The sequence below is a fragment of the Oncorhynchus masou genome, chromosome 14, assembly GCF_036934945.1.
Source record: "Oncorhynchus masou masou isolate Uvic2021 chromosome 14, UVic_Omas_1.1, whole genome shotgun sequence".
Lineage (NCBI taxonomy): Eukaryota > Metazoa > Chordata > Actinopteri > Salmoniformes > Salmonidae > Oncorhynchus > Oncorhynchus masou.
Window position 1 is genome coordinate 7,599,140 of NC_088225.1, and position 15,375 is coordinate 7,614,514.

A 15,375-nucleotide genomic window follows, 5' to 3' on the forward strand; every position below is an offset into this window, starting at 1 on the left:
ACTGCCAATACTCCGATGGAAAAGGTGTTGTATTACAGGGTAGCTTACATTTTAATATTTAGCTACACATGAAGAGTGGTACAGTTGCTGAATTTCCTGGACCACAGAATATTATGGACATTTCATAGTTTAGTAGAACCACTAACCTATCATAAAAACATAAAAATGATGTGTGTGACACAAATAAGCAAGTCTTCTCATACATTCAGGATTCCATACATTCAGGATTCATACATTCAGGATTCATACCTTGATTCAGAATTCAAAAGCAGCAAAATAACATCATGAAGATACTGATGGGTGCACCCTTCCCTTTATTTCACAGTACTTTGTCTGAAAGCAGGTAACATAGTATTAAGAAATGAAATAAAAGCACTTTATTGTGCTCTTGTTTGTTTCTATTCTACTTAAACAACAGCTTTTCACTGTTTTTTTCCACCCGTTTCCCAACAATTCTAACTTTTATGAGCCACAGAAGTGCTACAATATGCAATATAAAAACATGTAGCTTTACTTGCTAATTTATCTATAAATCTGACAGCTCTTGGAATCTATTGAAATGCATTTAGAAAAATTACATCAAATAAGGACTTGTCAACAATATCAACACTGAAAGAAAAATAACGAAAAGTACAGTCGCACACATATCCCAGAAATTTAAGGCGGTTGAAATAAGAACTCAGACAGCCAAGTTACCTCTTGTATCCACTCAAAAATAGTGTATAGATAATGTACAAATCCAGCGGCAGAAGTTTAGTTCAGGCATTCATGGGATATTATTTCATAGTTAACCTAGGCATGTGGATATACCTCTGATAGGTGACTTCTAATTTACAAAAGTGTCATAACAGCCACACAGTATAGGAAAATATCCTTCAACAAGAGCTTTCAGTGAATCCAACAACTTTGCTGTTTTTTTTACTTTGTTGGCTGAGACAAATATAAAATATGATAAGTTATGGGAAATATATGAATTGAAAAAACCAAGTAGAGACAAAGGAAACTCAAGATTATGGTTGTAAATAGCAAAAACTTGCTCCGAAATCAAATTAAAAAGCTGCCACATACAGATTTCATCATCTATATTGTACATTCATCCATCGGACTATAGGACAGATATTCCAGTAGAGAATGTGAACTGCATTCGCAGCATTCTGCCTAAACAACAGGTGGGAAACTAAAGTTGCCTTCTGTGGAAAATATTGGTAATATAAAGGTGAACGGTCAATTACACTTTCAACAAAACTAACTCTTAAAATGTTTTGGCTCTTTGAAACACAGTAGAACATATTCAAATTAAATGCATATGGAACCTGATTTACTATGTTCACACATATCTAAGACCAGTGTTTCCCAACCCCCAACTGTACATATTTTTGTTGTAGCCCCAGACAACCACACCTATCAACTAATCGTCAAGCCCTTGACAAGTTGAATCAGGGGTTTTTGTGCTTGGGCTACAACTCAAATGTGTGCTTTTGGGGGTACTTGAGGACCAGAGTTGGGAAACACTTTCTTAGACCATGCAGAAAGAAAATGTAAACACTTCAGCTTTTTTCTACTTTGGTTCTAAAGATATGACTAATGGCTTACGATGCCGATGCCTAAGACAGACCATCAGCATCAGAATAATACAATGAACTGTCTTATGTGGAATATTACATTTAGAAAACTCCAGCCTTTTAATATTGTGCAGTTTGTTTAGTGGCCTCTAAAATGTATTATGTGAAAGTGCTGCAAATAGGAGAAGGGAAAGTTAAGTGGTCTGGGTAAGATAATACCAATTATCTGACCAGTGTAATGTTTATCAGTTAGGACACGGAAATCATTAGAAAACAAATAATGAGCTGTCTTTGAAATCCATGGGCTAAACCTGAATCAAACATCATTTTTTTTAAATCTTATTAACAGCAAACATTGCAGATATAGAAACTGTATCAGTACATAGTTCCATTGTAGAATTAAATATATGTGAGGAGAAAAAAATGTTCTTTTTCGTATGATTGTTCAGTAGTTCTTGAAGAAAAAATATTGAGGTTTCAGTAGACATGTTTTTCAATATTTGTTACAGTATTTTCTCAAAGTACACAACAGCAAATCCACTGTCACAGGACTTGGCCATGCGATACCCAAATACCTATAATCCATTGCAACATATAATATGTATATTCTTAATTTGCAATATGTTTTCTTCTTGAAACGTTAGATTACAGTTTATTCCCATAAATTCCATACACAATGTGACAAATTTAAGATGGTCATTTCCAAGAAGGTCATTCCCAAGGTTCTTTTCCTATTTTACTCACAGTCAAAATATGTTGCTATATATACGTTTAAGTAGTTGATCGCAATATGGAAGTATCCATCCAATCAATAGTGAGTTTCACATATAAGGTTTCTGTGTCATTTCTGAAAGTTGTGGTCCAGTAGAAAATACTTGGAGAGATTAAGATTTCTGTTGAGCAGATACACCTTTCCAGTAGTCTAAAATGTCATGCAGGTCCTCATCCTTGGCAAACTGCACTTTTTTACGTAGAGCATGCCCTGCAGCCATGTACTCGTCCTCGTCTTTGTGCCGTTTGCCGCGGAGTTTGAAGCGCTCCCAGATAGTGTGATTTGGTTTGCAGTAGTACTCAGGACTGGAGGAGTAGCTGAGGTTATGGTACTGAGGTGAGAGCGGAGAGTACGCCATGTCTCTGGGACGGGGCCGAGTTAGGGGCTCCAGGATGGAGGGCTTGTGGCTTCCGGGCCCTTCCAGCTCCTCGATCTGCAGCTGGTGGCTGTCGGGATAGGAGTGCCGGTGCTCATTGTACTGCCTGATCTTCTCCGCCTCTGCCCTAAGGATGGCAGCGGCTGGCGTTACAGTGAGGATGGTCTCACCCGTTGGCGAGGTCTTCTCTATGTACTTGGACTCTGAGCGGTAAGGCCTTGGGCTCCGCATTGGACCTCCAGTGGCAGTGCTGGGCCGCTTTGGCGGGACATCCGAGGTGTGGTGCCTCTGTAACGAGTGGTGATAGCTGTCCTTATACACTGGAGACAGGAAGCTAGACTTGCTCTGCGGCTGCTCTGATATTAGGACCAGCTGGGGCTCCTGGGTGGACACAGCTCCTGATTTCACCCCTTGAAAAGATGTGGATTCTGACTTCAGAGCATCGATGCAGTTGTTAATGATCTGATTGACCTTATCCACCTCTTTTGCAATGGTTGAAATCTCGGCCACTGACCCTTGGCTGTTCCCAGGCATGGACATCCCAGGCATGGACATCTCACACTCTCTGCGTTCATGGTGGTCCCCGGTTCCTCGCACCTCTATGTAACTTCCCTTGGCCATTTTAGGCGTGTCATCTCTTATCTCCTGCAGTTTGTACTGCTCCATTTCACTACCAGATGGTAGGTATGGCATGCGGGACATACTCTCCCCACCCATCATTTGCTTCTGTGACATCCTGGAAATGGTTCCCCCTTCGAGCTCTTGTCCATATTTTAGTTCAATTATACTTTTCTTTAGGCTGCCTGCCTTTTTGTGCTTTTCATCTTGCTGACGTTTTTTACGCAAGCAATAGTAGACCACCCCTAGGACAATCACCATACTAAAGAGACAACCTAGGATGGTCATAATGTAGTGGGTAGCTGTTGCATGGTTTTGTGATCTCTCTTTCCCATTCCAGGGTCCTGTGGAGACTGCCAGACAAGTATGATTGAATCTAAGATTATTCTTTATAGAAGCGACACAGTACGTGTATTCAGTATGGGGTTTCAGGTTTTTAAGTTCAATGTCCTCATTCTGAATTTTGAGGTTTTGAATATCAGTGAAGAAACTGTTATTGTAGAGAACCAGGCTGTACATCTTCTTGAAGGGATGGGGGATCTGAACAGTGATGGTGGCGCTTGTTTTAGAGACTTGCTTGAGCTTCATACTGGGTTTTATATCCACATTAATCACCGTTGGGTTGATACTCATACTCTCATCTGGCTCAGTTCCGGAGGGACAGTCCTCCAGCCCACAGGGAGTGTAGTCTGGTGGGAGTGTGGTGGTCTCAGGAGGCACAGGTATGTATGGCGTCACATAGTCGTCTGTACACACAGTGGAGAGCATATGGAGGGCATTCCGAAAAGTTGGGTTGTTCGGGTTCTGGCTGAGCAGACTGTAGCCAGAGACACCTGATGGGGAGTCACAGACCATCCGTTCATTTGTCCTGTTGGGGAATGCAGAGAGCCACTTCACAAAGCCAAGTAGTTCACAGGAACAGTTGAAAGGGTTGGTGTAAAGCTCACAGGTAGTCAGTTTAGTCAGGCTGGTAAACGTGGTCCCATCTAGTTGCTGGATACGGTTCATGGAGAGGTCGATGTTTTCCAGGCTATAGCACTCCAAAAAGGCATTGGGTGTCACAGTCTCAATCAGATTGGCCTGGAGGTAGAGGTACTGCAGCTTGCCCAAACCCCTGAGGATGCCCTCAGTAAGGTTATGGAGTTTGTTGAAGCCTAACTGAAGGACCTGTAAGTTGAACTGGGCAGAAAAGGCCCCGTCATCTATGTAGTTGATCTCATTCTTGGTCAGGTTTAGGTAGGTCAGGTTGGCGAAGCGGCTGAGGGCAGAGAAATGGATACTTTTGATCTTGTTTTCATTGAGCCGAAGGTCCACAATGGTGCTGTTGATATGCGTGGGGATTGCCTCGTATGGAGGCTGGTTTTGGCTGCAGATGGCCAGCCACACAAAACCCTTCTCGCCTTCGATGAGCCAGCAGTCCCCATTGACTCTGCCTATATGTGTCAAATATACTATGGCCACAGACCAGAAAAAGGCACTCATTACCATAGCTCCACCGCAGGCCATTGGTGCTCCTCTTGATGTCATGGGCAGGGCCCAAAAGCTCTAAGACGGGAACACCACTGTGGTTTCCAAAGATGCTGAACTGAACTCTTTGTAATCTAGCTGGACTTTCAAGTGTTCTCCTCCGCGAGGACAATCAATATATTGGCCTTGTGTCCAGGGAAGGATAATTCGGTCCCAATGTTCCAGCCATTTACAAAAAGATGTTGGGCATGTGCATTTAGACCAGCATCCATCCAATGAGTTTAGCCTGGAATGAAGTTCTAGAGATGGTTCGCTGAGATTCAGTATTTCACCACCTCAGATTGTCTTGTGCTTATTTCCCCAGGGATAACATCGTTGATCGGTCTCATCCTATTGTTTCTTCCTCTGTCTTTCTTGCTGCGTCACATTCATGGGCTCAGAGGAACTCCCTGTGAAGAAAAGAGAAGCAGGCACATGTTAGGGGAATCAATAACTGCTTGAATGTGAGGTTTTCAATTTGAATATAACCACATTAACACCACAAAATGTAAAAAGTATATATTCTTTTGGCCAGAAATATTCAGAATACATGACATGCTGCACAAGTAGAATTATATTTCTCCTCTATAGACCATGTGTTGCAGTCAAACAACATGGTACCCAATCTGTATTTTATATTCTACATCCTGTTAATCTGTCATGTATACCGCACATATCAAATCAAATCAAAGTTTATTTGTCACGTGCGACCAATACAACAGGTGTAGTAGACCTTACAGTGAGATGTTTACTTACAGGCTCTAACCAACAGTGCAAAAAAAGGTATTAGGTGAACAATAGTTAAGTAAAGAAATAAAAACAACAGTAAAAAGACAGTGAAAAATAACATTACGGATCCAAATAATCAAGACACATTTTTGTTTTGCACGTTAAGTAAAAATAGCAAATATCATTTTAAAGGCAAAATAGGATTCATGTGTATGCTCCCTCTTTCATCGCCATCCAATTATTTCGTACACAATTTCAGAGGTGCTTTGCGTTCCCTGTGGCATATTGCTATTAAAGGAAACCTTTGGCCAATTACCACTTGACAGGTCGGGGAAAGCAGGGTCCCTATTCTCACATCATTAACCTGTGGACTGTCAAACACAACTGAGTCCAACTAATGTTTAGATGCAGCATGGAATTCATTAATTACTATGCACCATACTGAAATGTTCCTTTGAAACGGTCTTCTCGAGAACCTTATAGAACCGAGAACTCGAGAACCTTATAGAACCTTACAGAAATAGAACTTAATGTCTTTCAGTGTCATGGATGTATCGCTTTAACATCTTACGATAACTACTGCGGATACAAACCGTGAACCAAAAATAGCAAACTGTTCATTGTCAATTTAACCCAGTCAGACAGCTCCCCTGGGAAATTGCAGTGTTCCATTGGGTCTGGTTAAATCATTTGACCCAATCAATTTGATCAAAAAAAGACACAGCACACAGACAGTCCAAACAGCCCAAGGTTTCTGAACAAAGTTGATAGCTGCAGGAGAAAACCTTGGAGCTTATAGATCCTGTTTTTATTGAGAGTTATTAATGAATTATTAGTCATAAACAGCAGGTGACCTCAGCATGGGAGGTGCTGAGAGGAAGGAAAGTGAAATGTTTAAGTATATGAGTCATTCTCGTAATAGTCTTAGGTATTAACTTGCACCACAGTCGACCAGCACAGCCGTGGTCATAATCAGCAGCAGTGGCCAGCGAGGAACACGTCCTCAGCGAGGAGCACACGTGGCCAGCGAGGAACACGTCCTCAGCGAGGAACACACGTGGCCAGCGAGGAACACGTCCTCAGCGAGGAGCACACGTGGCCAGCGAGGAACACGTCCTCAGCGAGGAGCACACGTGGCCAGCGAGGAACACGTCCTCAGCGAGGAACACACGTGGCCAGCGAGGAACACGTCCTCAGCGAGGAACACACGTGGCCAGCGAGGAACACGTCCTCAGCGAGGAGCACGCGTGGCCAGCGAGGAACACGTCCTCAGCGAGGAGCACATGTGGCCAGCGAGGAACACGTCCTCAGCGAGGAACACACGTGGCCAGCGAGGAACACGTCCTCAGCGAGGAACACACGTGGCCAGCGAGGAACACGTCCTCAGCGAGGAACACACGTGGCCAGCGAGGAATACGTCCTCAGGGAGGAACACACGTGGCCAGCGAGGAACACACACTTCGTCTTCCTGGAACAATACTTTTGTGTTTGGACTATGAATTGCATACACTAGTTACATTCAAATAACTACCTTATAACTTTGATATTCCCACCATACTAAATCATGATTATTTTTTTTCCATTTCTTAACGGATTTCATTGTGCTGAATTAATTTTTTTAAATGATGGGATAGGCTACTGCACGTGCCAATTACGATATTGATTTATATGTTATGAATGCATGCCAAACATAAAAGTATTTGTTCTGCTTTTTGAGAATAAGAACTGAGGCTGCAAAATGCTTATGGAGGAATGAAAATGATGTACTGCATGCCAGACATTTCTGAGTGAGAGGGGAAACATTTCATCTGCATTCACTAATGTGTAGTCAATACATCTTGCTGACCCAAGGGCTACAGTATACTTCATTGTCATTGGCACCTAGTATTGCTTTTTATCCAAACCTGAGCCACTTAACTAGCTTTCAAATCAGATTGGACTCAGTCAGATATTAATTTTTCATTGTTAAAATTCAATATGATGGCTAACATAGTCACAGAAGAAACGCTCTCCACCAAGGCAGGGGTCTCGGCTCAGAGCGATGAATTACACGTTCTCTTCTCCGGTCCACTTAAAGCAGCCTAGACATCTCAGAGGGAGATATTTGTTTAGACCTCACAGAGATGTGTAGGCTACTGTACAGAACAACACCCGGGACCTCGTCTGCCATGCTTACTGCTGTCACACTTGAATATTTCTAAGAACAATGAGAATCAAGAAGACAAGCAACCTCCAACCTGCAAAGACATAGAGGGATTTGTGTATATTCATAATTTAACAAAGCCAATGAGAGATGTTTCAATTATGAAAATCATGTTTATGAGGAGAAGTAATTTCTTTTTCATATTATACATATTATTCATATTAAGACCTGGAATGATTCCTACTGTAGATAACGTTTTTTTTTTTTAAAGAAAGCAAATCAAATTTTTATCCAATCGAATACAATATATTAGAAATGCAAGTCACTGTTCAAGAAATGGATAGGTTAGTCATAGAGGACAGCAGTTGAATACTTTAAACCCAGAGGTATGTGGTGGGCGCCCTCATCACTGGCCTCTCTTAGCCCTCTGATGCAGCTGCTGACACAGGCCAGGAAGTGGATGTGTTGACTTGTGGGAGGCCACAGAGGGTGAGAAGAAAGGTGTCCCTAGGTGGTAGAGGACACGGGCCTTTACATAAAGGGGATAATCATGTTGCTACAACAGGATAATTGTGACAGTTTAGTGCAGAGGGAATACACCTCAAATTGGAACCGTGGACGTAAAGTCATTCCAGCAGTCTGTTGACCTTTCGTGTGGTCTGCCCACCGCGCTCCAATTAGGCCTAAACAAATGTTGTGTTTCCATCTAGCATCTATCATAAATGAGGAAGGGAACATATGTTTTCAGGAAGTCAAAATAACAAACATCCATACCATGATCTCTAGGGCACAATACAGAACTGTTCATATTCAAAAACAAAACTGTCCGCAATCCACGAATTAAAGGACAATATGAATACAATTTCCATTGTTTAGTATCCTCTTACCACACAATGGGAATCACTGATAATAGAGGAAGTATGTCCATTGTTCAACATAAACCTATTCAGGGCTACACTGGTCAGCGTGTTTGCACATAAGTGCTGATTGGGATAGAAACAGGGTTGTTGAGGCTAAGATTCATCACTATGTAGTACTGACACAGTCATCATTCAGTGGAAACCTTCCAGTGTTTTCATCTTCTCAATATGCTCTACCTTGAAAAGAACATTTATTATATCCGTGCAATGATTAATTATACGCTTAGCACCTTTCATTCAAATCACTGCTGTAACTGAGTCAATCTATGCATTTTCCATTTTGATTGAGATGTTTAAGTCTAACTGAAACAAAAGAGTGGAGCCATTCGTAGCGCTGCCTTGTGTGGGGGGAAAGCATACTGTGGCTATGGATGAGTTCTGACAGTAAATGTGTACCATTGGATCGGAGGGAGCAGTGCTGAAGTAACCTACTGAGGGACTGTTTGTTTTGCTTGGATTTGTATGAGCCCCGAGGGAGAGATTACACACAAATCTAAAGCCCAGCTTTGTCTACTCGTGCCTGTGTTATGTGGGAATCGTAAACCCGATACATTTGAATACTAAATAAGGAAGCACACTGTAATACAGCACAGTTGCAAACTGGGTTGTCTCCCCTTCTCATATTTCTGCACCCTCACCATTCCCGTACACAATCTGTCCCCATACATACCAAAGATCCCCCATTTTGAGTATGTGTTTTGTGGGGGACCTCGAAGCAGTGTTACAATAATTGACTTTGTTTCCATAGAGCTTGGGGATGGCTTGAGGCAGTAATATGCTGTGAGCTGCTCAACATAAAATGATCAGGTGGATGTTTGGGTTTGACAGGTTTCTATAAGGCTGGGGCTGTGCCGGCCCACTCACATCCCTGTGTTCCACTGCTGTATGACATGTTCACCAGAGGAGGCTGGTAGGAGGAGCTATAGGAGGATGGGCTTATTGTAAAGACTGGAATGGAATAAATCAAATCAAAGTGTATTTGTCATGTGCGCCGAATACGAAAGGTATAGACCTTACTGTGAAATGCTTACTTACAGGCCCTAACCAACAGTGCGTATTAGGTGAACAATAGATAAGTAAAGAAATAAAAACAACCGTAAAAAGACAATGATAACAGTAGCGAGGCTATCTATATACAGTAGTGGAACTGTATCAAACACAATAAACGTGGAAACCGTTCCATTGACTCAATTCAATGGAACGTCCTCCTATAGCTCCTCCCACCAGGCTCCACTGATGGCCACACTTTATGTGGAGCTCTCTTTTAATGTCTGTCGGTTGAAACTGGAGGATTTTGTTCGCACTGAAGAGGACTGTGCCCGTTGGCTGAAAAATGCATGTGGCCCAGATTTTAATCAAAAGCACATTAAGACAAAAAACATTTGAGTACATGGATGGCAATCTGTCCAAAGTATTTAAGTGACGTTTAGTTTAGTATACCTATTTCCCACTATATCATGGGCATGGTAAAGTGGTGGAGTCACTCTGTCAGCTGCTAACCTAGACATAGAACCAGGAAGTACATTGTGCACCTCCATGCACTGTGTGGAACGCTCTGCAAGGAAATGCCAAAAGGCTACCACTACAAAAACCACCTACCACAAAAGTGCATTTACCAAGGGGCATTCAAATATAATCACTTTTAAACCCTCTGAAATAAAGAAGGTTCCCGTTTGGAAACCCAAACCAAATGTTCCATGAAATGAATATGAAAAGAATGGCTCTGGGAAATATCTGGCGAGGCTAAACTTTTTAAAGAGAAAATTGTCTCCTATCATTGTCCCCTCATTCTCTGACCTTTATCGTAAATACCAGCTGGCAGTGTCTGAGAGCCGTTCTGACCCGTCCTCAGCTCTCTCTTAGCATGGTGTTGTTGCGGGACCCCTTTAGGTGTTACATGGAAGTTGACGTTAAACCTGAAAAGACTCATTAATAATGCATAGAGGGGTTTGTTTGTCCACTGTGACTCACTCCAGTGGGCTCCGCATCAATTCCACCACCGCTACTGCGGTCCACAGCATAAATTACAACCCTGCTCGTTCGCCTCGTTAGAGTCACCCGCTGTTGCATATGAATGTTAGTGATTTAGTAAACTACCTTTTGCATAAACAAACCTCTCATCATACATTCAGGTTTAGTGTCTCCGAGTGCTTGAATGCCACCCTGGTGCCTATATGCTTAACCAACAAATACTGAAGTGCTCACTAATAAAAAGAGCTTGGAGATGGTGGGAAAAGAACAACCAACTGCTTGTAAAACGTGTCACATACTAACAATGAGCTTAAGGCAGTTAGGGCAGCATGGTATGTTCGTCCTCAGAACAGCCTATTGGTCTATTTGCAGCCCTGGAATCTTTCCCCATTGGCAGCAATCTCTATGGTCCAGTGGTAGTGTAGCCCTGAGGGCAGTAGGCCAGAACACCCAGGGCATCAGAGCCAAGCTCCTCTCCCAGTGGACACCCAGGCAGCCCAGGCAGCCATTCCCCAGTCTACTTGTTCCCATTGGGGCCCTGCTGCATACAGATTAATGATGGATTTTCTTGTCATCCCCTATGAACAACTAATGACGCCCTGATTCAATGGTCCTACATTAAGTTGTTGTAAATTCCCACTGTTTTGCTTGCTCAGGGCACTTTCATACACTTACGTAGCCACACTTTTTGCATTGAATATGTTATTGATGGATTTTATTTGAGAGAGATACTGTATTCTCCACAAGCAGTCAGCGTTGAGGAAAGATACTTCTTTCAAATTATGTTTAACTCAGAGTGTAGATGCTATTTGATCTTTGTTGTAAGTAGTTGCCTTCAAAGTGCCTACAACTAACATATTGGGGCAATACAATGTTTACCAATGTTTACCATATGACAACTGACATAACACAGTGTAACTGTGAGGCCAACTAAGCGTTACTGTTTGATGTTAGGGGGCAGACAAGGGTGCTTCGGACGCTGAGAGCTCATGTTACCTTGAAGGGGAAGTCTTTCAATGCACTGAATTCAAGTCTGTGATTGTGAGACAGGCTTCTACTCTCATATGCCGAGCCTCTGGGGTTCTCTCCTCCGCAGCGGCGAGCCTGGGCTTCAAGGCAAAGACATGACAGAATCTCCCATATGCCTTGTGGATGAAACAGATATAGTAACAAGTGCAACTGTCTCCCAATGAGGTATACTGTATGTAAAGCTGTCATACTGTATCCTCTCTGTCTCTGTCTCTGTCTCTGTCTCTGTCTCTGTCTGTCCTTCTCTCTTGCTCTCTCGGAGGAAAACACACATTTGCAAATTGTATTAGACAGCCTGTATTGGTCAGAAGGGCACAGCGAGACTGGATTCTCAAGTTTAATCTGGTCATATCTGTACTGCTATATATAGTCATGTTATCTCCCTCTCATGTCTATGTGTCCAAGGCCTCACCCCCGTCTCTGCTGTTCGTCTTTATATCTTGCTCCGTCTTTCTCTTTCGGATGGTGACGGTGCCTCAGTCCCCTGAGACCGTCCTCATCCCTCCCAATGACTGCCCGTTATTTCATGTCATTGAAAATGCATGCGCTTCTTACTGGGAAAGAATGAAAAAGGTAAAGATGGGCGACCAGAAGTGGAGAATCAATTGAGCTGAAATGGAACTGCTTCTCTTGGGGGAGAAAAACATTGTGCTCACTGAGGTACTGAATTGCTTTGGAGAGAAAGGGAGGAGGTGGATGCATGCTTCAGCTATATCCAAGGATATTAAAGTCATGCATTAATTACTAAAAGGAATATTGCCTGGAATTGAATGGAATGTTCTCCCAAGCCCCCAATCCTGTTTGTTTGGAAATGCGCTTGCTTCCTTTGTGGCATCAATGGCATACTTTGTGGACATGCCAGGCCTCTTCAGAAAAAGGGCTTCGTACAGGAGCACAAACACCTGCAAGGCACTGCACACTAATGAGTTTATATCTAACTTTACTTCCCTGATAAGTGAGGGGTATTGTGCCGCATCTCTGTGATTTGAATTGTTTTTCAGACAAAGCCCTTTTCTTTCCCCATGATAATTGGAATCGCCTCATATGAATTCAGCCAGGAAAAGCTTTCACAATGGTATTTATCTCAATGGAGGAGAATGAATGTCACCGCTGTGATCAAAAACGTGACGAAAACGAATAAAGGAAATACGTAATGATAAAGTTGTGAATGTGGAGATGCACACAATTTCCAGGTTGGTGCCTCAATGTGCTCTTCAGACGTTCTTTGAAACCACTCGAAATGCAGTACTCGCGACCTTCTACAGCAGAGGCAGAAAAGGATGTGTAGCAAAAGCTATACCAGTTTTCTTAATGTTTTGCTAGATTGCTTTTCAGTGTTGTCACATACGGTATATCCTGTGGTGGTGTTGGGGGATGGTGGTTGTGGTGGAATGACACGCTTGCACTATGTATGGACAGTGCACTACAAACCAGCCAACAACTTCAGCACGATGGACAGCAGCAAGGGAAAAAAAGGTCAACCAATGCATAAAGACGTAGGATCTTAACTTGAGTCCGTTTGCTACAGCAGGAACATAATCCTGCAGTAACAGGAAATGTGGATTATTATGTGCATTATAATTCATCTATATTTTTGTAGGGGTTGATACATTTTCCGTAACGGAAAAATCAAGTCTGAAATTTCAAAGTGGCAATTAAAGTTATTAATAATGACTTTTTTGCCCAATTGTTGGCAGAGAGCTGATCTGATTGGTCAAAAGACCAATTAGTAGAAAAATATCATAATTGTGCTGCCTGTGTAAACACAGCCTTACACAACTCTTCCCCACAGGGGGAATCCTAAAGAGCAACATTTATTCTTTCGTCAGGATGAACTGTAATATATGTAAGTGTTGACCATTTGTGCGGAATCTATTTCCAATGCATATCTACTGGGAGAGCACTTTTTAAGTTGCTGTAAACAGCTCCACTTGCCCACCCAAATGAGGGTGAAACTGTGCTCACCCTTTTGCATGCCTGTTTCCATCTCCCCCAGCTAGTTACTCTAAATAGCCAATTAGCCACATATATTAGCATTTCATACATCCACCTCCGTCATAAATCTAGCTTAAGTGTTAGTGCATTTGGTCATTTTGAATGTAGAACATTTGCTTAAATAGTGAATGATTGGGCTAATTAAGAGCTTGAGGGCCAAGGGTTGAGGCCAACTATGTAAGTCCAGACCTTGAGAATTAGAATTTGACACAAATGTTCTATTCTACAACAGGCTATTTGGTATTCCTGACGGTGTGATGCTTTGTAAAACTTTAAATGACTTACTGCTCTGGCATCTCTTGTAAATTCCCAATACCACACTCAATTGTTCTTCAGTGGATCGAGTCCTTCAACAGGCTGATGACCTAGTACGATTCTCACCTTTCCAGGGAGCAAGAAATCTCATTACAAAGCACAAACTCCATTCCGGATGGCCCTTTAAAAAAAGATGATACACCATGGAGAATGGCTTAGAATTACAGTGTGCACTGATGGAAACAGTAGCCTTAATGGAGAGAGCTTTTAGAGCTAAAGTCATATCCAAAGTGGAGTTATTGGGAACTGCGATAGGAAAGCACTTCGGACAGTTTGCTCAGTTGGTACTATGAGCAAAAAAAAGAAAATATCATGGTCTGAAACTGTAGATCTAATATGTAAAATCTTCCTTTAACAACATTGATTGATTTGCTACATAAACAAACAAAAAAGTTATGGATTTGTACCAACAATAATTGTGCATTATGCCACAGACTTGTATTGAGAAAAACTTGTAGACAATTCAATTATACTAAGGCCTATTACAAACTGACAAACCAACCGAGGTATTGTCCGAATTGTGGTAACCAACAGCAGTAGAACGAATCCAATGAGAAAACAATTAGGTTGCAGACAGCCTGTATTTGTCATAAGAACAAGGAGAGCACAACCAACACTTACAGTTTAATTTAATTCCGTTCATGTAAGAGTAAGATACAACTTGGGATAATACCTGCAGGTTTTATTGCAATTTTCCAGACCATCAACTCTCTGGTCTTTGAGCTCACCAGCTGCCGGTGGGCAGGAGGATGTATGCCGACACCTCTTCTGCTGCTGACTCAAGACATGGCAGACTAAACTGGGATCTACTGTACAGTCTTACCTGGATAGTTCACCCAAATTACGAAATGACATATTGGTTTCCTTACGCTGTAAGCAGTCTTTGGACAAGGTTTGGCAGCAACCCATGCTTTGGTTTAGTTTACCTGGCACTCTTTCCAAAGTTGTTAGCATTTGTGGCACAAATCCCATTCAAGTCATGGTACTGATATTAGCATTTTTTTGCACATTGTATTCAAATAATCTATGTGACTTTGTTGAGCTTCACAGTCAATTTCGGTACTTTCGGGTGATTCGGACATGATGCGTGAAAAATGCTAATATCGGTACCATAACTTGAATGGGTTTTGAGCCAAAAATGCTACAAAGGTTAGCATTTAAAAATGGTACAAGGGAAATAAACCCAAAGCATGGATTACTGTCATACCTTGTCCATAGACTGCTTACAGGGTAAGAAAACCAATGTGTCATTTTGTATTTTAAGTGAAATATCCCTTTAAGTGTGACGCTAGACGGAGCACATATTGTAAAGCCTGAGTGTTTGTATTGATATGTTCCATTTTCCTGCTGCACAGTCCTGCTGCTGTTGTCAGTACATGTTGTTTCATACTGTATATAGGGGCTGTCTGTGAGGTAAAATCAGTGCATAAAGTTAAACG

General features: G+C 42.1%; 1 protein-coding gene across 1 annotated transcript; it reads right to left on the reverse strand.

Moving 5' to 3' along the window:
* Window positions 1-297: 297 nt before the first annotated feature.
* On the reverse strand, window positions 298-5,175 carry LOC135553691 (protein ELFN1-like). Its single transcript, XM_064985647.1, has one exon. The coding sequence runs from the start codon at window positions 4,853-4,855 to the stop codon at window positions 2,447-2,449; it is 2,409 nt and encodes an 802-aa protein (XP_064841719.1). The 5' UTR covers window positions 4,856-5,175; the 3' UTR covers window positions 298-2,446.
* Window positions 5,176-15,375: the final 10,200 nt, after the last annotated feature.

What these genes read in the sequence shown, in the direction of transcription:
- LOC135553691 (XM_064985647.1), bottom strand. Translation starts at nt 4,855, where the DNA reads ATGACATCAAGAGGAGCACCAATGGCCTGCGGTGGAGCTATGGTAATG.